Below are 26,461 nucleotides of genomic sequence, written 5' to 3' on the forward strand. Positions count from 1 at the left end.
CTGCATGCTTAGCCAGTGAAAACCCCTGAGAGCAGCTCATGCAATTTAGATACATTTTCTGAAAATTCCTACTATGAAACCACATGGAACACTGCGCCCCTGAAACAGTGGCAATTCCAGATAAAGGCAACGATTCAGAGCCAATCCTAAACCATTGTAGAGGGCCCTACTCTGGTATACCTCTGGCCCAGTTGGGTGGAAGGAACTGATCAGGGGTTATGGGAACAGTCTTAAGCAAAAAGAAAACTATTCAGAAAGACAAAAGAAAGCACATCCAGCACCTTTAGACACTAGGAAAAAAAAAAAAAAACGGAGGCTTTGCCGAGTTGGTAGGGGTTATGCCTGGGCAAGAATTCCTGTCTTTTTTTGACACATAACCCAAGTAGTCATGAATAATTAAGTCTCCTGGGATGTACAATTTAGAAAATATGTATGGTGTACAGAGTATCTTGATTGAATCAACAGGGCAAAAAAAGAAAAAGTTAAGGCCAACAAAAATATAGTAAACATTTTTTTGGAAGAGCAAAAGAAAAGATGTCCAACCTCATAGGACAGTAGCAAAAAAAAAAAAACCCCCAAAAAAACCATGATGGTTCAAAACAAGGTTATACAGGTGACGGCTTTAACTTTTGTTGGCAGTGTTCTTACCTTCTCTAGACAACAGTATAGTTCAGCTGATAAAGAATTTCTGCCTTTGTCATGTGGATGATAAAGACAGTACTCTTTATCAGCATCTGGGGTTTTAGGGATTCCCAAGTGCCCTTGAATATAATTGAGCATTCCTCATAGCAATTTACCTACGACTTTTCTACATAATCACTTAAACATTAAAATAATAATAGTTCTTAGTTCTAGGATATTGTGAATATCTGTAAAAGGCTATGCAACTGAAACCCTGTAGGCCAAAGTTAAACAGCAGGGTGTATTTTGTTTACTTGGTGTAGATACAAAAGTCCAGACATCCCATTTTATTCATTTCAAAATATTGCAGTGGCTAAGTGGTTAGCACTTCTGCCTAGCAGTACTAGGATAGTCTGTTTGATTCCCAAACAGGTCACTACCCTCCTGGAGTTTGCATGTTCTCCCTGTGTTGTGTGGGTTTCTTCTGGGTACTCCAGTTTCCTCCCACACTCCAAAGATAGGCTAGTAAGTTAATTGGCTCCTGTCTGAATTGGCCCCAGTGTGTATATGTATGAATGAGAGTTAGGGACCTTAGGTTGTAAGCTCCTTGAGGGCAGGGACTGATGGGAATGTACAATATATATGTAAAGCGCTGTGTAAATTGACATTGCTATATAAACACCTGTAATGATAAATAGACACAGTTTCAATGTTTCTAAACATTAGAAAAGTAGTAAAATTTACAAAGGCTCTAACGTGGCTTATGTGGGCCATCAGCAGGCCGAATTTCAGTCCATGCATGGGCTAAGCTGGTCGTACACAAGTCTAATCGATCAACTTGTGCACAACCAGCCCATATCGGGTTTTTCCTGAACGATCAGCGCCACCAGCTATAGCTGTCAACATTGATCATTGTATTCATCCAGCGTAGAAGGCTCCCAGCCAGTAGAATACAATAGCGTACAACGCGTGGATGGGGGAATCTGTTCATTTTTTCCATTAACTCCGCTGGTTGAATGAAAATAAAAAAATCAATCAAGTATAGCCTGCCTTAATGTATATTTGCAAATATATGCAGCGTGTAACCTTAAAAATTGTTTATAGATATTTTCTCTATGATGGCCAATTGAATTCTTTGTTAGGAACTTCTTTATATTGTTCATTACCTGTTTGCTCAAGTACAGTGTAAAGTGTATGTTCCAGGGGTGTGGCCGGGATGTGAGCTGAGGCGGACCTGCACCTGAAGAGCTCCTGCCATCCTGTAATTAATCCGTTGTCATCCAGACTCTATTGGGACTGTGAGACCCTCTGATCTCCTTGATCTCTACCCCCGCCCTTACCTCCGATGCCATCCAGGAGCCGTTCTACCAAGCAGGGACCCCCGTCCCGTCCCTCCCTAGCTCCGACCATGCGACCAGACGCCATCTTGGTCGAGCTACTGCAGGCCCTGCTAATGGAGAAAGACGTGGACCCGGTGATCCCTCTGTCCCATGCACCCCGATCCGGGTGGCACCCTCAGATGGTACATTAACCATCCTTGCGGCTATTGAACAGAGCAAAACCTCCCTCTTGGTACGCATAGATAAACTGGCTGAAGAATGTAATTTAATCCATTCTGATTTGGATAAAATTAAAGGCCGCATTACTGAAACTGAATCCAGGCTCTCTATTACAGAGGATCTCACTGCAAATCACGCCAATTCTATAGCTGTTTTGCAACATTCAGTGTCCGCTCTGACGGCGAAAGCAGATGATGCCAAAAATAGACAGATGCAATAATGTCAGAATCCTGGGTCTTCCTGAGGGTGCGGAAGGCAAGAAACCATCAGAATTTGCAGAATTATTTTTTAAAGAAATCCTTGATCCCCAATCTGTTTAATCCACTTATGTGGTGGAAAGGTGCACAGGGTACCACCTGGCCGCAATATACCAGGTAATAATCCGCACCCATTCCTGGTGCATTTTCTAAATTACCGTGACAGAGATATCATCCTTTCTGAAGCCAGGAAACACCCTGCTTTACAATTTGGAAATGCTTCCATTATGTTACTCCCGGATTTTTCAGCTGAATTACAGAAGAAAAGGAAAATGTTTTCGGACATTCGTAGATGCCTCCATGACAAAAATATTAAATACAGTATGTTATATCCCAGTTGCCTTCGTGTGCAATATGAGGGATCTTCCCGTTTTTTTTTTACTCCCCTACTGATGCAGATGGATGGTTTTCTACTCTGCAGTAACTAATGGTTTCCTGAAAAGTCATGTTTGTTTGTACTACTTTATATTTGGCCTTGCGTTACCTCCATGGGGCCCCACTTCCTGTTAACGGACATTCTCTCTTTTTGGTCTACTGCATTGGCGATGATCCTGTTTTTTTTTTTCAAGCTCTGGCTGCAGCTTGGGAAAGTCCCATGGTTTACCAGGAATTGCAGTCTAGCCGGTGAATCCTTATCTCATGAGTATGGAGACGGTTCTGACCATCTCCATCAGATGTTCATAATCCTATACTGGAGCTCTTTGGCTCATCTATTGATGATCTACACTGCCCCCCCCCCCCCCATTCTCAGTTCTTCCCTGAAGACGTCTGATTTGTGGGACTACCCTGTTGTTTTAGCCTTGTTGCTATTGTAGGAAAGGACTTCAAGTTTTGTTAAGGGTAAAAAACTGACCGATCAGTTGTTGGGGTTACTGGTCAGTAGGGTGGTTCTACTATTGTTTATAAGTATGTTTAAGTTTGTATATGACAACCATACGCTGTTGTGGCGGGATTTGGAGTATTTTGGAGTATTTGTGGTGGGTAGGGGGCTATGGAGGCCCCCCCCCCCCTCTAGGGCTGGTGGCCTTAACCCCCTATTAGCCCTTTCCTTCACTACCCTTTTTTGCTCACTTGAGTGGTCTATGGCCCTCCTTCCATTATTTCTTATCTTGGATATTTAATGGAGCTTAGAGTGATCTCATGGAATGTCTGAGGTTTAAACCATAAATTTAAAAACCGGTCCCTAATGTTTACATTTCTCCAATCTTACAAACCACATTTTTTTTTTTTTTTGCAAGAAACTCATCTCTTGGGTAGTAAAATATTATCCCTCCGTAGGGCCTGGGTGCAACAGGCTTTTCATGCTACGTATTCTAGTTATGCAAGAGGGGTTGCTATACTCTTCAATAAATCCTTACAGTGTACTGTAGTGCAGGTATGTTTAGATCCTGGGGGCAGATTTATTATTTTAATCCTAGAGATTTGCAATGTGAAATATGCTTTTGTCAATGTTTGCCACCGCCTTTCTCTGCTGAGGTATTATATAAGATACAGGAACAGCTGGCCCCGATACAGGTCTCTGAGGTGATTATTGCTGGTGACTTTAATGCGGTACTTGATGGCTCTTCAGACTCCTCAAACCCGGGGAGTACCATCTGTCCAGATTTGGAGATATGGTCCCAAGCCTTTGGTTTGACTGAGCTGTGGAGGCTTCAACATCCTGGGGTACGTTACTACTCATTTTTCTCGGCAACTCACAAGTCGGCCCCTAGAATTGATCTTGCATTTGGCTCTCGTTCACTGTTCAAATCGGTGCAGAGGGCTGCTTACCTACCGGCAGGTTTCTCTGATCATTCCCTACTAGAGTTGACATTGAGGTTGGGAACTGGGAGCCACCCAGGATGTTGGAGACTGGATCCTAAATAAATTCGCAACACCCAAGTACAAGCGTTGTTATCTGGGTCCTGCTCTCAGTTTTGGTAAATTAATGCACAGTCTATCTCCTCTTAGTTTGGGACGCTTTCAAGGCTTATACACAAGGGCAATATATCTCAGCTATTAAAACAGCAAGGAAGGATTTCACCAGCACCACTTCCATGTTGGAACTTAATGTTGCTAATATGGTTTCTAAATTTGCGGACTCCCCTAATGAGGGCAATTATGCCAGGTAGGCTGGGGCCCGCAGGGAGCTGGAACTACATTTTACGTCCCTGTCCCATGCGGATGCAGCACTTCCTGCAGACAGATTGAATCTGGTGATAAGAATGGCAAATTGTTGGCAAATTTAGTGGCAGAGTCTCATCAGCAGACAATAATTCCTCGACTTTTGTCCTCTACGGATGACCTCCTTCTAGAGCAATCTCAGATCCTGCAGGAATTTAGAAGTTATTTTCAGTCTCTTTCTAGTCCTTGCCCCTCTCCAGATCCCATGGTCTTGGGGGATAGATTGGGGATCCTTTCCTTGCCACGTTTGTCGGACGTTGATGCGGCTGAACTTGACAAAGAAATCACTCTCTCAGAAATTGAGGCAGCTATTCGTTCATTCCCACCCAATAAAACCTCTGGGCCGGACAGATTGCCTGGGGACTGGTAGAAATTATATATTTCAGATCTGGATTGGCATCTTTATGATCTCTTCAGGGAAAGATTGGCCCAGGGTGTCCTCCTCCCCTCCATGTATCAGGCTCACATTGTCTTGATACCAAAGCCTGGTAAAGATCCTCTACGTCGCTGCTCCTCCTATAGACCCATATCACTATTGAATTAGGATTTCAAAATTGACTAAAATTTTAGCAGAGGTTGAGGAAACTCTTTCCTTCTCTCCTAAGTATGGATCAGACTGGGTTTATCCCTGGGAAAACTACTGATATTAATTTGCGACACGTTTTGTAACATTCAGTTCCCTTCGGCGGAGTCACCCTTCCAGGTGATGGTCATGCTTAACGTTGAAAAGGCATTTGACTCTGTTGACTGGGTTTATATGTCTAAGGTATTGGAGCTGATGGGTTTTGGTCAACATTTTAGCTCCTGGTTAAGCATTTTACATAGTGATCCCCAAGCCCAGATCAACTTGGGTTGTGACCTTTCTGACCCTTTACCTGTGGGTAGGGGGACGAGAGGGATGCCCTCTTTCTCCTGCCCTCTTTGTGTTGGTTATGGAGCCCTTGCGGATGTCCCCCGAGGTTCAGGGCATACAGGTGGGCACTAATACAGAGAAAGTGGCTCTATACGCAGATGATATGGTGTTTCTCCACGATCCAGGTCCATCCCTTAAGGCAGCCTTGGCCCTGATTTCTTGCCATTATCGGGACTAAGGGTTAACTGGGATAAATCTTAAATTCTCCCTAGAGACCAGGGTGCTAACACTTTGCTTGATCCTGACATCCCCTTTCAGTGGGCCTCCAGTGAAATATTTGGGTATTGTGGTTTCATCGAAAACCCTTAGATTTCTGTAGGCTCAATTTGTCGTTACTCTTGAGGGCGAAGCAATGTATGGCGTCATGGACTAACCTTCCACTCTCCCTCATGGGTAAGATTAATTTAGTCAAAATGAAACTCCTTCCCTCCTTCCTCTATGTACTCCGACATACTTCAGTCTGGATTCCACAGAAATACTTCAATTTGATGCAGCAGTAGTCTCTTTCCTGTGGGGTTCGAGGCAGCCCAGATTTAGGGATTGGCCTGCCCTGATCTATATTCTTACCTTGCGGTGTTGCTCTCTCATGAGCACAACTGGATAGTGGCTGATGAGACCAATGCTGCTGTGGTATTGGAGGCAGCTTTCATGAGCTCTTATGAAGCTCTCCGTAACCTGTTACATAGGGGGTCCAGCCAAACCTCTACCCATTACTATGGCTATGAGAGCAGTCCTTAGGGCCTGGCGGTTGCATTTTCCTTTAGAGTCCTGAGTTTGGTCGCCCCACACCCCATTATGGCCTCTTTAAAATAATTTTTTCTTTTCCCAGACCCTTAGGTCTGGGCATCAAAAAATGTTAAGTATCTGCAGCAGATCTGTGATGGTGGTACACTCAGAACATTTGATTCCTTAAAACTTCAATATGCTCTCCCCAACTCCTATTTTTTTTTTTTTTTTTTAAGATATTCAACTACGTCATGCTTTTCATTGACAATTTCAGGGTAATCCACTACAGTTTCTGGAGTTAGGGTGTGAGTCCATGCTGTAGGATGAGTCCCCGAGGAAACCCCTCTCCTCTATTTACAAGACCATATTGGTCTTGAGCATAGTTTTGCACAATGGCGGGTGGAGGTGCCCGATTTGGACTCTGGGGACTGTGAGGATATATGGAAGCACCCTGTGCAGCAATTGGTTTCTACTCATGACCAATAGATTCAGTTTAAGATTCTACATAGAATATATTACACTCCTCAGAGGCTGCACCGGATGTTTCCAGCACACCCTTCTGGATGTTGGCGTTGCCCTGAGGGTCCAGCAACATTTTTACATATCTTCTGGAGCTGCCCTGTTATCCAGAGGTACTGGACAAATGTCGTTGACAATATATCCTCTATAACCAGTTTTTGTACCACTATCTATTGAGGTTTGTCTGTTGGGTTTGATTCAGGCCTTAACTATCTCTTGCACCATGAGAACCTTGAGTGGCTTCTTGCTTTTTTATGCTCGCAAAGCGATACTTTGGATGTGGGAGCATGAGGAGACTTCCACTTTAAGTTTCTGGAAACAACTGATTTATACGGTTTTCCCTCTATAAATATACTTATGAATCTAGGGGGTGTCCCGCTAAATTTCTGAAGGTGTGACATATCTGGATTGACTCTTGTGAATTGGTCCCTTCCAGCTCTGCTTAAGATCGAGTGATGGTTCTCTACCACTTGTCGCAGATTTTTTTGCTCGGTGTGGGGTGCCAGTGATCTTCTTTAGTGGGAATTGTCTTCTGCCACATCTAAGCCCTGTGATATCATTGGATACAGTTCTCGTCTGTCTGTTGTTGCCCACCTTATCTGTGTGTTATGTTTCTGCTCGTTTTTTTTTTTTATTATTATTATTTGAGATTTAACAGGTTCCCGTCCGGCCTATAGCCAGATGGCGGCCGGCAAAACACCTCGTCCCTCCGGGTGGAGGCCATATGGCATCCTTTCAGGTATGCACAGTTTGCCTGTCCGCAGAGCTGCGCAGCAGCTCGATCTGTCACCGGCTGTGTACCTCGGACATGGCTGATGACAGATCTGTGTACGGCCCCGATACCTGTACCATGTGACCTGCTGTGACTAATCACAGCAGGTCACATGACAGTTGTATACAATGGATGGCTTCCTTTCATGCCATCCATTGTATACAAGTGTGGATAGCTGTGAATGGTCACAGCGATCACATGCACAAGCTGGGCATTAGCTGGGATTAGCTGTGGCCAAATCACAGTTAAGAACAAAAAAAAAATCCTAAATGAATCGATTTCATTCATGTAAATGCTTGCTTATAGCAAAGTAATTCTTTGTTATGAGCAAATTGTGCAAAAAAAATACTACTTTGGTCATAGTGAAATATATATAAAAATCTTAAGAAAAAAATGTAATAAAGAAAAAAATTAAAAGAAAAATATTTTTTTTTTCGTACTGTCTCCAGGCAGTGTCCCTGATCACCGTGCCATGCCAGTTATATGATGACGCTGTACTACACTGGTGGCAGTATGTGTAAAAAAAAAAAAAAAAGTGAAAATCTTTTTTTTATTTCTTCATTTACGAAAAATGACAAAAAAAATTACAACTTCAAAAAAACTCGCCATGCCTGTTATGAAATACATCGGGCTGTCTACTTTGCAAAAAGGGGTCATTTGGGGAATATCTGTACTGTTCTGACATTCTTGGACCTCAAGAAATTAGATTGGCCGTCAGTATTTCAGGATTGATCAATTTTCAGATATATCCTATAGTTTGTGAACTCTAGTATTTATTATTTAGTCTGTAGGAAAGTTATAATTTGTAATGTACAGCGCTGAGCGAACTATTGGCGCTTTATACTGTATAATAATAAATAATTTGGGTTATTTTTGCCAAAGACATGTAGTAGAATACATTTTGGCCTAAATTTATGAAGAACAATTATATATTTGCAAAATTTTATACCAGAAACAAAGAAAAACATGGTTAATTTAGCAAAAAATAAAAACCCCAGCGGTGATTAAATACCACCAAAAGAAAGCTCTAGTTGTGTGAAGAAAATTATAAAATTTTAGTTTGGGCACAATGTTGTATGACCGCGCAATTGTCAAAGTGTGAGCGCTGAAACCTGAAAAATGGCCTGGGCAGGAAGAGGGTAAAAGTGCCCGGTATGGAAGCGGTTAAGCCAGAGTATGTCCAATAGGCTTTGTTTTGTATTCTCCACTTTATAAGTCAATAAAGATAATTTTCAAAGAAAAAAAAAGAAAAAGTGTATGTTCTGAGTTTATCCATCTGTCTAGAACTCCCCTCAAATTTCAGTAGCATTATCTTATACCTAAACTACAGTTATATTGTTACTTATATTATGGGGTTCTCTATTGGGTAACCAAGTGCTGCAACTTTTCTGCACTCATACCAAAATTATGGATAGTTGCCTAGTGGAAAACTGCTGAAAACACTGATTCCATGATGCATTGAACTGGAGAGTAGAGAATTGTCACAAAAAAAAAAAAAAGGGGGAGGTGCAAGTATTCAGTTGGGAGAAAAGGGCATCTACATATACTTAAAGCAAACAATAATTGGATATGTGAACATTCTCACCTCCTTTAGTAGGTCAGACTTGGCATTTCCCCTACACTGGGTGTTGTATTCTGATTCACAATTTCAATTTTACTGTCACTAATTTTTGTACTACAACAAGTATACCAGAAAAGTTACCAGAAAAAAAAACCCCACAAAGTTATGCTTATTAATAGTTTAATGTATGAAGGAAACATCCAGATTTCTGAATATGAAGGTACATCTCACATTAATTTAAGTCTACATAATGTAGAGCCTCTATACTGACATATTGAATTCTCTGCTTAGCCATTTCTGTTATGTAAACAATTGTACATTTATTTGCCATTCTAAAACTTCAGAATCAGTTATGTAATTTTGCTAATTTGTCTGTGTTTGCTCAGAAGCAGTTTACAGTACTAAAACCAACCAGCCAAACAGCTTCAAGGAAAAAAATAAAGTTATGTTCATAAACAAAAGAAAAAAGGGGAGAAAAAAAAAAAGCAAAAAGGTAAAAGAAAGGGAAAATAAAATAAAGGTGGGAGAAGGCTAACTATAGTGAGATTTATGGTGATGAGAACTGGGCTGTCACAACGGTCACAGAAAAAGGTCAGTTAGTAAATTCTTCTGCAAAAAGCCTACACACTTCAGTCAAGCACATCAGTAGAATGATCTGGGAGTATGTCATCTTTTCGCCTCTGTGGGATGAAGGTATCTGTGTTTGATTTTCCTACTCGCTGAAGGATTTTCCATGCTGACGACACCATTTAAATCAACCCATCTGATTCATGTGCACACTGTTCATGTGGGGATTCCAGGTTCCAGTCCATACCTGGAAAGAAATGTGAAAATTGTAAGCAAACATGTAGTACAATTTTAGGTCATCATATGGAGAGGTCTGTTACAAAAGTAAAGTGAAACTAACGTCCTCTTAAAAACATTGCTGGCAGGCATGGTTTTTTTTAATGCAGAAGAGACTGTAGGACGTTTGACTACCCTTTAAATTCCTCATCTTGGTGTACAGTACTGGACTGTTATTTGAAGTGTCTAATATGCATGCCCTTTGACAGTGAACACCTATCTGAGGAATACTTTTATAAAGTCATCAAGGAAGTTACTGGGGGAAATGTACTCATACCAAACAAGAAAAAGCCTATGTCTCCCACTTCTACAGCTACTACCACTACTCTGCCATGGTTTTGAAGTTTATGATTGAGGAGAGCAAAAAGACCCCTTTGGCTCAGTACCTCCTGGTGTTGCAAGCTTTGGACCCCCCCCAATCCCAAGCCTGACCATAAGCTCTCCTCACAACAAGGGGGTGGTCCTGGGCATAATACAACCTTATTGTGGAAAAGTATGCGGAAAGGCTTTTCCCTGAAACGGGCTGCCAGTTAAGAGACGCGCATGATTCACATGATGGCTGCCAAAAATGCTACATTGTTGGCAAGAATCTATAAGGCAATATCCCGGATATCTTAAAAGGGTGGTTACTAAAGGGCAAAGAGGACCACATTAAAGTGGTCTTAAAGCTAAGAACAAACATGTCTATACTTACCTGCTCTATGCAATGGAATTGGCAAAGCGGTCCCGAACTTCCTCTGCTTGGGTCCCTCCGCAGTTGCTCCTCCTCTGTCCAGTGCCCCACAGAAAGTTGCTTCCCATGGGGGCTCCTGTGCGTGCTCATTCCCAAGCCCTGCTGCTGCGTCTATTGACACAGACAGCGAGACTCAGCCCTGCCCCCGTCCCTGGCTTTGATAGCAGCGGGAGCCAATGACTTCCAATGCACCAGCAAAGCCAGTGAGACCCAGAAGGGAGGGGAAAGAGGAGCAGCAGACATGCAGTGCTGGCTTGAATGAGGGCTCAGGTAAGTAGAAGGGAAGGGGGATACCGATGCCTAAACATTTTTTACCTTAAACGCAAGGAATGCATTAAGGTACAAAATGGTTAGACTTTACGATCTCAGGGAAGCACAGTATGCTGCAAAAGTGCCCCGACATGGGAAACACCTTGTATAAAAGGTTTTGACAATTACAAAATGCCTTTGAAAAAGGATGGATAAGGCCCATACTTGCCTTTTTAGTAAGTAAAGGTTAGATTCTAGTCAACCTGTGGTGACATTTTTCTGTCTGCATCAATAGCAGATGTCTCTTTAGAAAGGGGGGTCCAGCCTGACTGCTCTAGGCTCTAAGACCTTGATGGGGAGTTTGGTTTCCCATCCTGACCACATTCCCCGACCTGTCAAAGATTGGAAGACTGCTTCCCAGACAGACTTGCATCTGCTGTAAGAACTTTTCAGCTGGAGGGAAGGAAAGATTTTCCAACTGTTAGAGGTGAAGTGGAGACCCACCAGGACAAGAAAATTCTTGTTTGGCTGGACGGGAGCATGGGTCAGTCCAGGGGGAAAAGCCTGCTTTTTGAACAGAATGTATAGTTGGAGTATTCTTGAGTGGAATTAAGCGATAAGTTCTGCTTAGAAAGAGGCAACCACAGGACCCAAAACGCTGTCAAATCTGATTGTGAGATTTCTCTTAGATTTCAGTTGATGAGCATGATCTTTTAAGAGAAATCTTTCCTTTTTGAAAGAAAGAATTTTGCTTGGGAGGTATTCAGTATTCCAGGTGTAGGTTGGAGAGCAAATGTGCTGAGAGTTTTAAGAGAGATGAATTCTTTAGGAGAAGGTTGCCTAGATAGCCTGTCACTTGATTGCCCCTAGTTCTGAGAAGGGCAAACAAAAAATGCCAAGACCTTTCTGAATACCCTGCAAGCAGAGAATAGGCCGAAGGGCAGTGACACAAAATGGAAGTGGTTGTCTGCAACTGCAATGCATAGGAACAGCTGATGAGGTGGGTAAACGGGAACATGCAGGATAGGCATTTTGGATATACTGTACATGGATGCCATGCATTCCCTAAAGAGGTAATTACAGACCTTGTAGATTTCATGCAAAATGTTTGGAGATTTGAATTAGTTAAGGGATTTTAAGTCCAGGACAGAATGAAATACCCATGTGGGGCTTTGGTACCATGAACAGATTTGAGTAGAATCCCTTGAATCTGTCATAAGAGGTGGCTCAGGGTATTCTGTAAATTTGACTATTCTTGAACAGCTTATGGTTAATTTGAAAGAAAAGGAGTGAGATTGGTAGTATTTTGAACTCAATCTTGCAACCTTTTGAAACCACTGACTGAACCCACAGTTCTGGGATGTCTGTAACCCAGAGCGATGCAAATTGCAACAGACATCTCCCAAATGTGAAGAGGGCTTTAGGAAAGGCCTATAACCCTTTAAGGGCCAAACCTTGTACCAAAAGGAAGGGCTGAACTTCGGTTATGAATCTGAATTCTGATTAGAGCATGCAGGTGCTCTGCGCATCTCCTGAGGAGGGCGGTTTTGATACTTTGTTCTGTGGGAGAAAAAAAAAAACAAAAAAAACTTTCCCACCCCATGTGACTTTAATGAATCGGTCAAGTGCCTCACCAAACAGATGTCTTCCCCGGAAGGGCATACACGTGAGGTGCCTTTTTGCAGGTAGCTTCCACTTTCAGGTCTTTAGCCTTAAGATGGAGGTACAGTGAGATGTTTCTTATAAAAGATACAGCAGGATCAACCACAGGAATAGCTTACATTTTGCATCTTTTTTTCACTGGATAGAGTATAGCAGAGATTTTTTGGGGAGTGAAAATCCTAGGAGTGACCCAATCTTTTTTTTTAACTGCACATTTGACCTGTTCATGCACAGGGAATGTTTTGCAAGTCTTTGTAGGCCTCTCTGGGCCCAAAGGGGCATGGCAAACTGGAGGAGAGTCAACTTGATAGTTGAGAGTAAACACAATGCCAAGGCTTTTGCAGACAGAGGCTATGAACTTTGTCAGTGTTAGCAAGTATACTGCATGAAGCATACTCAAATTAAAAAAAAATATAAAAAAAAAATGGGAAACCGCAGAATATTTATATTTCTTTTCCCCACATGGGGCTCAGATTCAGGATGTGCAACAGAAGTAGACAAAACAAAATCACAAACCCATCTACTGCACTACAAGACCCAGCTTCCCAAATCTAATGACCAATTTACTGCAGGGATGGTGGAAGCAAATCTCAAGATAGACACAACCAAAGGATCTTGCAGCTACCATTACACCTGGGAAGATCCAAAATAGCTTTAAAAGACAAAAGAAACAGTAACGCAGGATCTCCGTCAGTGATATATGTGATTTTATTGAAGCAATTAAAATTGTTGGTACACTCGTGTGTAAAGATCTTGGCAAGCGGCTCAGGTACAGATCTCAGCATGGAAACATAAAGTGTGTCAAGTACATGGCCGTTCCGAATCCTTCAGCCAGCATATAGAGGGACTGAATTTGACAGCTGTCAAAACCACTAGCACTGCCTCGGAGATCCACCAACTAGAAAGCAAAATGAGCGAGCCCATAGCTTGCATCTCAAAGTGCAGCAGGTAAAAATTCTTCAGCAGGACCCTCCACCTTACCTTCCTCAATATCTTCCTTGGAAAGGTTAGCTGGATCGGGGGCATACTTGAATAGATTCAGATGGTGGAGAAGCAGAACAGTGCTTTTTGGCTCTGAATACTAAAGGCTTCAGAACGGCAGCGTTTCTCAAAGAAATCAGACATAGTTGTAGTAAAATCTGCCCTAGACAGAAAACGTATTGCACGATGGGACTAGAATTGGAGGAAGGGAATACAGGTTGCAGGAAAGAAAATTGCTCTATTCCCCCGTGAACACTGTTAATGGGGGAATCCCTCCTGCTAAGCTATTGTGTTCTCCTGGTGGAGAGGGCCATTCCCTACTGGAAGAACACCGATTGCTGCCAGCGGCTCACAGCCGCTCGCAATCAAATGAAGAATCAGACTGGCTAGTTGTACCTATACTTGTGTACAAATCAGCGTGCCCACAGATGGCCCCTGCTGGACCAGTCAAAATTTGAACCATCTGTGGCTGGCTTTAGGTTTTAGAAATTTGGAAGAGGTTTAAGCAAAAGCCTTAAAAAAATTTGCCTGCTGGTACCACGATAATGTCCAGGAGCTGTTGAACAGCAGCCAGCAGATCCACCCACGATGACAAGGAAGATGACAAAGTTTGAAAGCATGAGCGTGAAGGCAGAGCAAGAATCTCCAACTTGCAGCCCCTGGAAAGGACACTCTGGACCAAAGCTTTTAAAAATATTCTGAGATTAGACGGCCATTCACACAGTGAGCTGTGGGCAAAAGGTCCAACTGACAATGAACCGAGGGATCTGTATGAATGGAGCTGGGATCATTATTTTGGTTCAAACTGCAATGATCTAACAGACTGCCACAGACACAAACGCAGGTTGCATGGCAAGGCCTACCCAGGCAAAGACAACATTAGGGTGGGTGTCTAACCTCCACAGAGAGTCCTTGAATACAGGATTATCCTACACAGGGACCTTTGGATAAAATCAGACTCTGGCTTCTCTGATGCTAAACAAGAACATACAGTCAGGTCCATAAATATTGGGACATCGACACAATTCTAACATTTTTGGCTCCATACACCGCCACAATGGATTTGAAATGAAACAAACAAGATGTGCTTTAACTGCAGACTGTCAGCTTTATTTTGAAGGTATTTACATCCAAATCAGGTGAACGGTGTAGGAATTACAACAGTTTGCATATGTGCCTCCCACTTCTTAAGGGACCAAAAGTAATGGGACAATTGGCTTCTCAGCTGTTCCATGGCCAGGTGTGTGTTATTCCCTCATTATCCCAATTACAATGAGCAGATAAAAGGTCCAGAGTTCATTTCAAGTGTGCTATTTGCATTTGGAATCTGTTGCTGTCAACTCTCAAGATGGGATCCAAAGAGCTGTCACTATCAGTGAATCAAGCCATTATTAGGCTGAAAAAAACAAAACAAACCCGTCAGAGAGATAGCAAAAACATTAGGTGTTGCCAAAACAACTGTTTGGAACATTCTTAAAAAGAAGGAACGCAGCGGTGAGTTCAGCAACACCAAAAGACCTGGAAGACCATGGAAAACAACTGTGGTGGATGAGCGAAGAATTCTTTCCGTGGTGAAGAAAACACCCTTCACAACAGTTGGCCAGATCAAGAACACTCTCCAGGAGGTAGGTGTATGTGTGTCAAAGTCAACAATCAAGAGAAGACTTCACCAGAGTGAATACAGAGGGTTCACCACAAGATGTAAACCATTGGTGAGCCTCAAAAACGGGAAGGCCAGATTAGAATTTGCCAAACGACATCTAAAAAAGCCTTCACAGTTCTGGAACAACATCCTATGGACAGATGAGACCAAGATCAACTTGTACCAGAGTGATGGGAAGAGAAGAGTATGGAGAAGGAAAGGAACTGCTCATGATCCTAAGCATACCACCTCATCAGTGAAGCATGGTGGTGGTAGTTTCATGGCGTGGGCATGTATGGCTGCCAATGGAACTGCTTCTCTTGTATTTATTGATGATGTGACTGCTGACAAAAGTAGCCGGATGAATTGTGAAGTGTTTCGGGAATATTATCTGCTCATATTCAGCCAAATGCTTCAGAACTCATTGGACGCCGCTTCACAGTGCAGATGGACAATGACCCAAAGCATACTGCAAAAGCAACCAGAGAGTTTTTTAAGGGAAAGAAGTGGAATGTTCTGCAATGGCCAAGTCAATCACGTGAACTGAATCCGATTGAGCATGCATTTCACTTGCTGAAGACAAACTGAAGGGAAAATGCCACAAGAACAAGCAGGAACTGAAGACAGTTGCAGTAGAGGCCTGGCAGAGCATCACCAGCGATGAAACCCAGCGTCTGGTGATGTCCATGCGTTCCAGACTTCAGGCTGTAATTGACTGCAAAGGATTTGCAACCAAGTATTAAAAAGTGAAAGTTTGATTTATGATTATTCTGTCCCATTACTTTTGGTCCCTTAACAAGTGGGAGGCACATATGCAAACTGTTGTAATTCCTACACCGTTCACCTGATTTGGATGTAAATACCCTCAAATTAAAGCTGACAGTCTGCAGTTAAAGCACATCTTGTTCGTTTCATTTCAAATCCATTGTGGTGGTGTATAGAGCCAAAAATGTTAGAATTGTGTAGATGTCCCAATATTTATGGACCTGACTGTATATCTTCAATAAGCATAGCAATAGTATCCTTTACGTTTGGAGAAATGTTTGTATCATCCTAATTTGATTCTCAGAAGGCTCTAAAGAGTCCTCCTCTACTGCCACCTCCTCTTGTACTATGTTTGGCTTAAAAACTAGTAAAACCCCTCTATGTCCTCAGTAAGGCCTAAATTTCTGCCCATGACCTCGGATATGGTGCTGAAAACTCCTCTCTATGAAGAATGCATGGAGTCAGAATGGGGGTGACCATCAGAGGAATGGGTAGTAGGGCCCTGAACAGATGTACTACCACCCCCAAGGGAGCTAAAAACTGAGCCTGAGCTAGTGAGTACATCAGACCCCATAAAGGCAGCAAGCACATATAGACTACTGTAAACCAGGAGTTGAGAGCTTAAAAGGATAGTAATGTGCCCTCAGATAAGGAACCAGGAAATGCTGTTGGTCCAGAGTACCAAATGCAAAGAAAAAAGGCAGGTTGTGCAGGCACAGTAACTTCTGTGGACAAAGAGGTGCTGAAGGTACAGTAATGCCTGCCTGTGCAGGTGCACTACAGCACCACTTGAGTGAGGTGCACATGTACAATAGCATGACACTACAGTCATGCTCCAGAGCCAAAAATGCCACCAAACGCAAATTTTAACCTTGGCCACCTGGGCTCCTACCACACCACCTGAAAGGTGGACAGTGATTCCAATACACCTAAAGGAGAAAGCTGGACTGGGCACCCTGGGCAGTATGTTTAGAGGGCTTCTGCCCTGTAGTTAAAAAAAAAAAAAAAAAAAAAAGTATGCAGCACAGCATAACCCTACAAATGTTTACTTTGTAACAGCACTTAAAAAGCAACCCACTGACATGTTTCTACATGCCCAGTGCAGCTAGGTCCATCACCCAAAGATACTAGCTAAAAACAGACTAGCTGGAAGTGGGATAGGTTATATATGGTGATGTCCCTGCAGCCTTCCTTTTTTGCCCAATCAGCTAAATAGCTGCATGTAACCCAGTTGTAAGGATTTCAAGAAACCTGTATCCTGTACTGCACAACTAGCAAAACAGGATTTTTGTGGTCATGGAAAACCTTTCTTGAAGTCCACTGAGAGACACACCTTTGAGTGTAACCTTAAACTTTGATTTATACTGCCACCTACCAGGGGATTGAACACGGTCAACCAAACAGTAAGTTAGCCTAGGATACTCCATCCTACTACTAGCATGCATCATTTTCCAGTAGGTAATAGAAAAGGCATAAACACAATGGATTCCAAGATACATTTTACTGCTTGTACAAAAAAAAACATTTTCCTTCTGGTCCATTGAGGGACATTTTTTCATATTCACTACATCCAAAAGCAATCCAACAGAGATGGGAGACACAGCAACCAAACACCACTTTCCATACAGTCACAAGGTAAAGAACAGGGGGAGCTACAAAGAAAACTCTCTGGTCTTACTCAAGGAGTGACGTCCCTAGATTAACAAAGTATGGCTTCCATACCTTGCAGGAAGCAGAATTCCTATATTTTAGTATCACAGGAATCATACAACTAGGAGAGGTCTCTCAGAACTTGGGTTTACAACAGCCATGTCCTTACAGCCAGAGACCATGAAACAGAATGGAAAATAATTTCTTGGAACAGAGGATACGGACAACCTGACAGAGCCAACAGAGCATATGTCTGGAGTCTTACCAGGACAGTGTACCACATCTGCCTGGGCCATTCTGGAGCAATCCCCAAAAAGCCATCCATCTCAATCCTGCAAAGCAGAAGAGGAAGTAGTTTCAAAGGAAGAAAAACAGATCAGGGTGTAACTGATCCCAATGAGCCATAACATCCACTACTTCCTGCTACAGGATCTCTGCACCTGGAGACAAACCTGTCCAATTTGTTGTGGAGGACCACATCTATGACATTTTCACATATAGTGTCCACTACCGCAGGCCCAGATGTCATCAGGTGAGGAAGTCTGCCTGCCAATGGTCCATGGTATAAACAGCAGACAAGGGAAGAACATTAATTTTTGCCCAGGACAGGATCCCATTTACCTCTCCTCAGATGGTGAACTACTTCTCTTGTCCTGACTGTCGATGTACACTATTGCCATTGTATTGTCTGACTAAATCTGGATCATATGACTTTGCAAGATAATACAATGCTACAGAAACAGCCAAATTGTGGTATGTGTCATCTGATCAACATCCTGAAACTTTGGACAATCAAGTCCCCTAAGCCAACAGAGTATCCAAGACTACTCCAAAACAACAGGCTGGCATCTGTCATGAGAAAATGGAAAGGAAGGATTTCCCCAACTCCACATCTAAACAACCTGGTCCTTGATACCAAAAAAAAAAATTGGTCTGTCCAGGACTTTACTAGTCTCATGTTAATAAAATGTTACCTTGCAGAGGTATTGAGTCAAATTGGGCAAATGAGAATGCCTCAAAGAAGGCTACATCAGGTCCATTGTTCTCATACAAAAGCACAGAGACAGACAAATCCTGGTAGGAGAGCTCAAATCTGAGACTGAAACTTTAACTTGTAGAAGAAATCTTTTGGCCTGAACTGGACACAAACTTTCAAAACAAAATGTTGATTTCAGCACGAATTTCTGCAAGTTCAGGATCTATCCAAAGCCACAGAAAATCAAAGCTACATTGTCTGAAAGAAGTACTAGAAGAGCAAATAGGCAAATCACACAATGGGGATGCCATGAGATTACTGTAGGGCAGTATTGTGAACACCTGGCAGAAGGAGACAAGAGCTGGTATTATAGGGACCACACAAGTAAAGTGTAGAAAATGCAGATGTGCTGGAAATATGGGGACATGTAGGTACATGTCCTTTGTCTCAACTATTCTGTGCTCACATATTTAAACCGGAAGACCTGAATGCATCATATCGATATAATGTAACAAAGACATGCTGGAAGTCACTTTGTTCTTCATACTCTATTTTCATGGTTTATGAACAGAGATTCTAACAGCAGACATTCTCAGTTTCTTAAAGCATACTTTCCAAGGTTATAATTTAGATGGGGGGGGGGGGGGGCGGGGGTATGGTAGTACCAGACAGCTACAAGATAAAGACTGGACTAGATTGACAAATCCCTGTCTCGGGTTTAACAGAAGTACTATTCACTTTTTCTCCCATAAACCTCTGGAACAGAGTTCATTTTACACTTTATATTGCATATGGTATTATTTGACAGTAATATTTGACCAAAAATGTCAATTGTATTATTAGTATTGCATGAAGTGAATATTTGACTAATTAAGTAATTTGTGTTTTATATTACTATATTCTATTGCCATATACATATATAATTTATATATATTAATTGGTTTTAAAAATTATTACAGATCGGTATATATTGTAGATATGTTTTCAAAGTTATAAATAAGTAGTTTGAGTCCATTATATTACAATGTCTATATGGTACAGAAGAAATTAGATAATTAAGTCTCAGTACAAATGCCCTCAGCAATTGTAAGATGCAGGCAAAAAAATTTTTTCCCCCTTTCTCCAGAATCACTTCGGTAATACATGGTTTTCAGTGACACTGGTCCAAGTTTGTCTAACCAGTTCCATCAAAAGAGTGGTTCTCTCTTAAATTTATTGTATTTTTACAAGCTGAAGGTTAGAGGTCAACTCTTGACATAGTAAACGAAATTTAAAGAAAAATCCAAAATTATTCCAAATCCTATACTGCCCCTTCAGGTAATTAGGAAAGAAACCACCTAGTGTGACATAACTAGGAGAGATAAGCTTTGCCCACCTAGGTTTTTTTTTGGGTGACACACACACTGAAGTGAGCGAACATCACTGACATAGAAGCTATATTGGTAACGTACAACTAATTTTTCTTCAGGCAATTTGTACTCGCCTTATAGCTCCAGCTAAACTGTTTGGTCTGATAACGGTTATTGTTAGCACCAAAGTTGATGTGAAATTATCTTAACTGCAGTATATATTATCTTCATTAAAATGTTCTCTTTTTCTAGTCAATGGTTTAGCTAGGTATATATGACAAAGTAGACAACTTAGTGTAACATTTGTTCTTGGCCTCAGAAAGATTCTAAGCTTATTGGATTGTCCTGTGTATGGTATCTTAAATCAATTCATGCCAAGGTTCACTTTGACTGTGTGATCTCTCTCCAGATATTCAAAGATCAATTTGCATAACCATCGTCATTCAATGGCTACTGATAGTTTCCTGAGCATCATTTCTAGACAGTTAGTCCTAAATCATTAATATTTGAAAATAATTGCTGGTTCGAATCTCTAACCATAATTTTTTATTAGATCATTGTACTGGTATTTTGATTATTTATCATCACCTATTATATTTCATTACCATTTTGCACAGATTCTATTATTAATATATATTTTTGCTTTATATTTAATTTTCAAATTAGCACAAATGAACTCAGATTATCAGTTGATTTATGAAAATTAGTAGGTAATCTCCTTAATTCCAGATCCCCTCCTGTTTTCATAAATTATATGCTGATTATTTTCTCAGAGCAAAAGTTCTGACACCTTGATGTTCACATCAACAAGATTCTCTCTGGTGCAAGAAAGCGATAGGCCTAGTGAATTCAATGAGGAATTAATGTGCTTGAAGACTTTTACAGCTTTGGAGCAGATGCCCCTTTAGGTCTGGGAACAGTGGACAAGTTAGAGTAATATGGGGCAATGACTCAGTGGTCCAACAGAACAGAGAGGGCTCGACTGAGAAGTGTTAATCTGATTAGAGGTGAGAAACCACGGAGAATGCAGGTAGCAAAACAATTTCTAGCCTTGGTATATCACTTACTGCATCCAAGTATCTGAGATGCAATCTGTTTGAGTGTCCCCTACTTTAAAAACTGGGGGCACTTCATGCAAAGGAAGGCTTGCTTGAGCATTTGGCAGACACCTTGAGCTCCAGACCTTGCAGGTGGACTGGGAGCAAAGCTTGGAGGGGGATGGTCTTATGCAGAGTACTGAAGTGGAGAAGTAGAGGGGATTTTTATAAAGGGGGTGAAGGCTTTGCAGTCATCCACAAATAACTGGGTTATTTGGGTCATCAAGTCATACATGACTAGTAAAAATCTCAGCTGAAAGGCCAAAGGAGCCAACTATCTGTAAAATTACAAAAATTACTAAATCATTCAAGGCAATCAGCTGACAGTTTTGATCTTTCACAGGTTCAACAGAAACTGGTCATAGCAGGAGGCCTTGACCCATTTAGTCATTTTTGCAATTGAAATTGCTGTGTGTATAAACAGACATTTCTCATAAGATTTGGAAACTGCAGTAACAAGGGTTCAAGAACCATCATGTGATGTTACTATGGTTTCTTTAACCTATATTCATCAAGACTGATGAAATGTTATTTCACATTGCTGTGTGGCAGTTATAGACACCTGAAGCTAAGCCTGCAAGAACATTATATTACTGTAGTTAACTGAATAGAAAAGTAGAAAGACAGCATAGCAAAATAAATAAATTTGCAGATTGGAATCCACAGCTGAAACCACACTTTCTTGGCTAATAAACAGTTTGTGCCATGGTTTTATTAATCTACAGAAGTCAATATGAATTCACTTGAAAAGCATGGTAAACACATCCCCAAGGCCACTGAATAGCCCTTACACAGCTTTGTTTTTTCAGTGCCTATTATCCTTACACAGAGCATATGTATACGTCTCAATATGAATTTAACCATGAAACTTACTGTTTGAGGGCCATTCTCTGTTGAGTTTGAAACCATTTTTATGAGCGAATTCCAAGATGGATCAGCAGCATGAGGTCCATTGAAAATCGGTCCCCCAGTACCATCTGGCATTGGAGCTACAGGAGGAATCATTGCATTTCCATACATTGAGAATGGCATGCCCTGTAACATTACAAAACAAGAAAAAAAAGTTAGGATTTGTACTCTTTAAATTCCTTTTGTTAAAGAGTCCTTAGAGGGACACCAGAAGTCTATCTCCTGTTTCCTACAGGAGAACTGGACACTGCAATATAACAGTGCAGACCAGCCAACAACCACCCCTCCCTACTACCAGCATGTCCAAAAGCAGTCCAACTGAGGGGGTGGCAACACTGCAAAACAATTGCCAATAGGCCCAAAGTGAACACAAATAAACTAGAGATTGTAAATCAAGAGCTACCTGAAGAACCTTATACCCAAAGAACGCCTGAGATGAAACCAAAAAATCCTCCTAGTGAAAAAAAAAAAAATATAAAAACATAAGACCACTTGGCAAACCTCTACTGGGAAATTGATGCTTGATGCCAAAAAGTTAATTGTGAACTTTGGTCTTGACAGAAGAATGACAAAACAGATCAGACCAAGCTTGGAAGCTGGTTTACCTGAACCACCTAGAAAGATGGAACAAGAACTGACTCACCATACAGTGTTCATCCAAGAAGACCAAAAAGTAAGTAGGTGAGAGTTAAGAGATTGATAACATGAACCTTAGTCAAAGGAAGAGAAGCTTCTTTCGGAGAACTAGAGCCAGAAAGAAGGTCCAAAGAATGATGTCCTGGTTGAGATTAGAAACTTCCCTAGGTCAGAAGAAAGGGAAGGTCAACCAAACTGGTAAGAGGCATGAAGGAGCTCAATTATGAGAAAAAGATTAGAGGAACCGAAAAGGAGATTAATGGGGATGTGATCAACATGCGTAAATACATAAGTGGTCCATATAGTGAACCTGGTGTAGAGTTACTTTAACCACTTGCTCTCCAGAGAATTTACCCCCCTTCCCGACCAGGCCATTTTTTGCGGTACAGCGCTGTCTTACTGTAACGGACAATTGCACGGTCTTGAAATTTACGTCCTTTTTTTTTCCCCCCACGAATAGAGCTTTCTTTTGGTGGTATTTGATCGCCTGTGCGTTTATTTTTTGTGCTATAAACAAAAAAGGACCTACAATTTTGACCTTTTTGCTATTAAACCTGTCCAGTAAAAAAATTAAAAACATCAAATTTCGTTATAAATTTAGGCCAAAATGTATTCTACTATATGTCTTTGCTAAACAAAATCCCAATACGTGTAAATTAATTGGTTTATGTGAAAGTTATAGCTTTTACAAATGGCGGTATATATACTGTGATTTTTTATTTTTTTTTACTAGTAATGGCAGCGATCAGCGACTTATAACGTGACTGCGGTGGGCATTCTGACACTGGGGGGAACTGACTTGGTGTCACTGACATCCCCAGTGACACCAATCCAGTGATCACTGCTAATAAAAAGCACTGACACTGTACTAATGCCACTGGGCAGGAAGGGGTTAACAGGCAGGGCGATCAAAGGGTTAACTGTGTGCGATTTTACTATGTTGGCTGTGTATGCTTTACAGTGTAGGCACACTGCTTTGTATGGCTCTGCTATGCAGAGCCATACAAAGCAGTGTGCGGTAGCTGACAGGGGAGAGATCTGTATTGTTTACATACAAGTCTCTCCCCCACTGGTAATACTCGGAAGTCGCCGGGGAATCACCGGCCGGGACCTGGTGATTGACAGCCGAGGCCGTGTGTGCAGGGTGGGTAGGGAGCGCGCCCCAAACCGCAAAATCACATATATACACTTGATGTTGCGCACCCCTGCCGCAGTATTTCTGCTATAAAGTGGCACGGAAGCGGTTAAGGTCATCACAGAGGACAAGGGGTCACTATGTACGGAGGAAAAGATTTAATCTCCAAAAACTAAAATGGTTCTTCACAGAAAGTACTGTGAAAATAAGAAATACTCTCTCAAGAGCTGGTTCTGACTAGCTTGGTAGATTGTTAATAAAAAAAAAAAACAAAAACAAAAAGGCCTGAATTCCTTCCTAAAATTCACAAAATATAATTGGATACTAACAGTTATAGGTAAAGTTGATCTAGGGAATATCCGATTGCTTCTTGGAGATTTAGGAAGGACCAAAGACCCATGACTTTCATGCAGTCACCGAGTGACCAGCAACTTACAGACTGAAGAACAGGCAAGGCAATGTGAGGATTTCAGCTTCAATTTCAGAACATTTAGGATCCAACCAAATCCTTGAAACCTCTGGATAGTTAGAGACACATCCAACAGAGCCAAGGAAGACTGCTTTCTCCACAGGATATCACCTGTATATCCCACAATGGGGATGCCATGAAGTCGAACACAAGCATATCCTGGGACCAACAACTATAGTTCCTATGGGGGTGCAGGGGCGAGACTGAGAAATAAAAGGTGTTGAACAGAGAAGGATCTGAAGGTACATGTCCTAGTTTACCACAGAAGCCAGAGTTGAAATGGTAGCTATGGTGGATAGCATGCAAGCACCAAAATATGCAAACAGTCACTTTGTAGAAGAAAAAATTACCAGGTTGGAATACAACTGATACTCATCCAACACTAGTGCTTGGACAACAAAATAGTTACCCAGGAAAATTCAAAGAGGCTAAACTGTGGCAACACAGGAAGGTTGAAGATAAATTGCCGAAGGTTCAGCTTGTATCCTTGGCAACCAGACTTTGAATCTAGATGCCTGAATGGCAAACTATTCAGCAATCTGTAAAGTAACATTCCCCCAACTTCTGAAAGTGGAGGCATGCTTCCATGTTGATTGAAGCAGAGGGTTTAACGTGTTTCTTACCGCAGACTTTGAAAGTGGCTGGATGACCAAGTTTTGGAGGCCTCAATGCGCATACCCCCACAGTCATAGTAAGGCAAAGGACAGGGCAGGGCCTGTCAGCAAGAACAGCGTATTAGAGGGTTTCCAACTACTGATTAGTAGACTCTTTGAATGCAGGAATGTCCCTCCCCAGCGAAGGTGGGCCATTGGTGGTTCCACAGTGGGGGTATGCCACTTCTGTCAAAATCCAATTTCCAAATGACAAGTCTAGTAAGCATTTAGGGTGTGTCAAGGGCATATAAGGGCGTTTCCAAACCCCACAGAGGAAGACTTTAAAGAGTGGATACACCGGGAAGGTCCTCTGTGGGGATCAGATGTTTTCAGTCCTCACAGATGATAGCTACATTATGATGGTCCTTGCAGTCACTGGGGATAGCAAGCTGACCCTTCAGCTTTAGACTAGTGCGCATCACATCAATGACCATTGAGACAGTATTTTTCAATTCTGAAATAGCAGAAGTCTGTGACTCCTCTATGTTAACCTTGTCAGGCAGAGATTGTAGTGAATCAGAACTAGTCGCTGCGACTGGCTCAGAAGCCACTAGATGCATAGGCAAAACAGCCATCCAATCCGTGTGACGTGATAAGGGATTGTGCTTACATCATCTATGATCACAACCAGACAGGAACTGGGCCACAGTCTTGAGTGACTATATAATGGGGACCTCAGCCAACAGAGCTAGGGAGGACTCTGGTGACTAAATCTCCAGTAGGCATAGAACAAAAACACCTCCATAACAGTTGGTGGTGAGCTGGGATCTCCCACTGCAGAGAGACCTGTACTTAACTCACGAGGTTGGACATACGGAGGCGATTAAAGCTAACGTAGGCGGGCAGCAGAAATATTCCAGCGATCAAAGTTCCATGTGGCTCTCTGCATTGCAAAGGCAGAAGAGTGGAGATGCTTTGCTGGCACTGAATGGTGGGAGAGTGTGCGCATGCAACACATAACCTTTTGGATGATGTCCCCACTCAGCCCTCAGTATTAACTCCTTCCATGGTACCAACTGGCAGGAAGTAGGAGTTTTAAAAGGGACCCAGTGACCTAAGCAGATGAGGTAAGCTCCCAATGTTTAGCTCAATCGACGTACCCTCAGATACTGAACTGGCACAGATAGGGCAGAGATAGACAAGCTCTAGCAGCAATGTCCTAGGAACCTTAAAAAAAAAAAAAAAAAACTGAGCCATGATGGTAGTAGGAGAAATTACCCTGGGCTGGCATACAGTTTTGTTTAGTAGTGTCCAATCCTCCTGTAGGTGGAAGCATAACCAGACATGATCAACTTCTTGCGTCCCCCAAAGGATGAGAAAAACTTTTGTACTAGACATAAAACAAAAAAATACTAATGCATAAGAAAATAAGATGGACACAAATATTACCCCAACTTTTGGAAAGTCCATGTAGCCGGCAGGCACATGCTGATGGAATGCTCCTGAAGCAGGTACAATGCCAGATGAATCTCTCTCTATTCCTTGATGCTGCGAAAACACTCCAGGATCAGACATGGGCCTATGCATTATGTGATTACCCATGCCTGTGTGGCACCAGTCTGACACTTTATCTATTAAAAGAGGGAAAAAAGTTAAGACAAAGTAAAGTAACTGCCTAGAA

The 26,461-nt window shown here is 41.9% G+C and overlaps 1 protein-coding gene across 1 annotated transcript in view; it reads right to left on the minus strand.

Moving 5' to 3' along the window:
• Positions 1 to 9,254: 9,254 nt before the first annotated feature.
• ANKRD17 (ankyrin repeat domain 17) overlaps positions 9,255 to 26,461 on the minus strand; it is a gene marked incomplete at its 5' end in the record, with an annotated part of 115,845 nt that continues 98,638 nt past the window's right edge. Inside the window, 3 exons of the mRNA XM_089679612.1 lie at positions 9,255 to 9,905; positions 21,912 to 22,073; positions 26,230 to 26,411. Of these exons, the coding sequence (XP_089535738.1) occupies positions 9,846 to 9,905; positions 21,912 to 22,073; positions 26,230 to 26,411 (404 nt within the window). The remainder of the gene's footprint in view (positions 9,906 to 21,911; positions 22,074 to 26,229; positions 26,412 to 26,461) is intronic.

This window comes from Staurois parvus, unplaced genomic scaffold (assembly GCF_062004578.1).
Source record: "Staurois parvus isolate SC_StPar_1 unplaced genomic scaffold, SC_StPar_1.0 ptg000227l, whole genome shotgun sequence".
In the NCBI taxonomy this organism is placed as follows: domain Eukaryota; kingdom Metazoa; phylum Chordata; class Amphibia; order Anura; family Ranidae; genus Staurois; species Staurois parvus.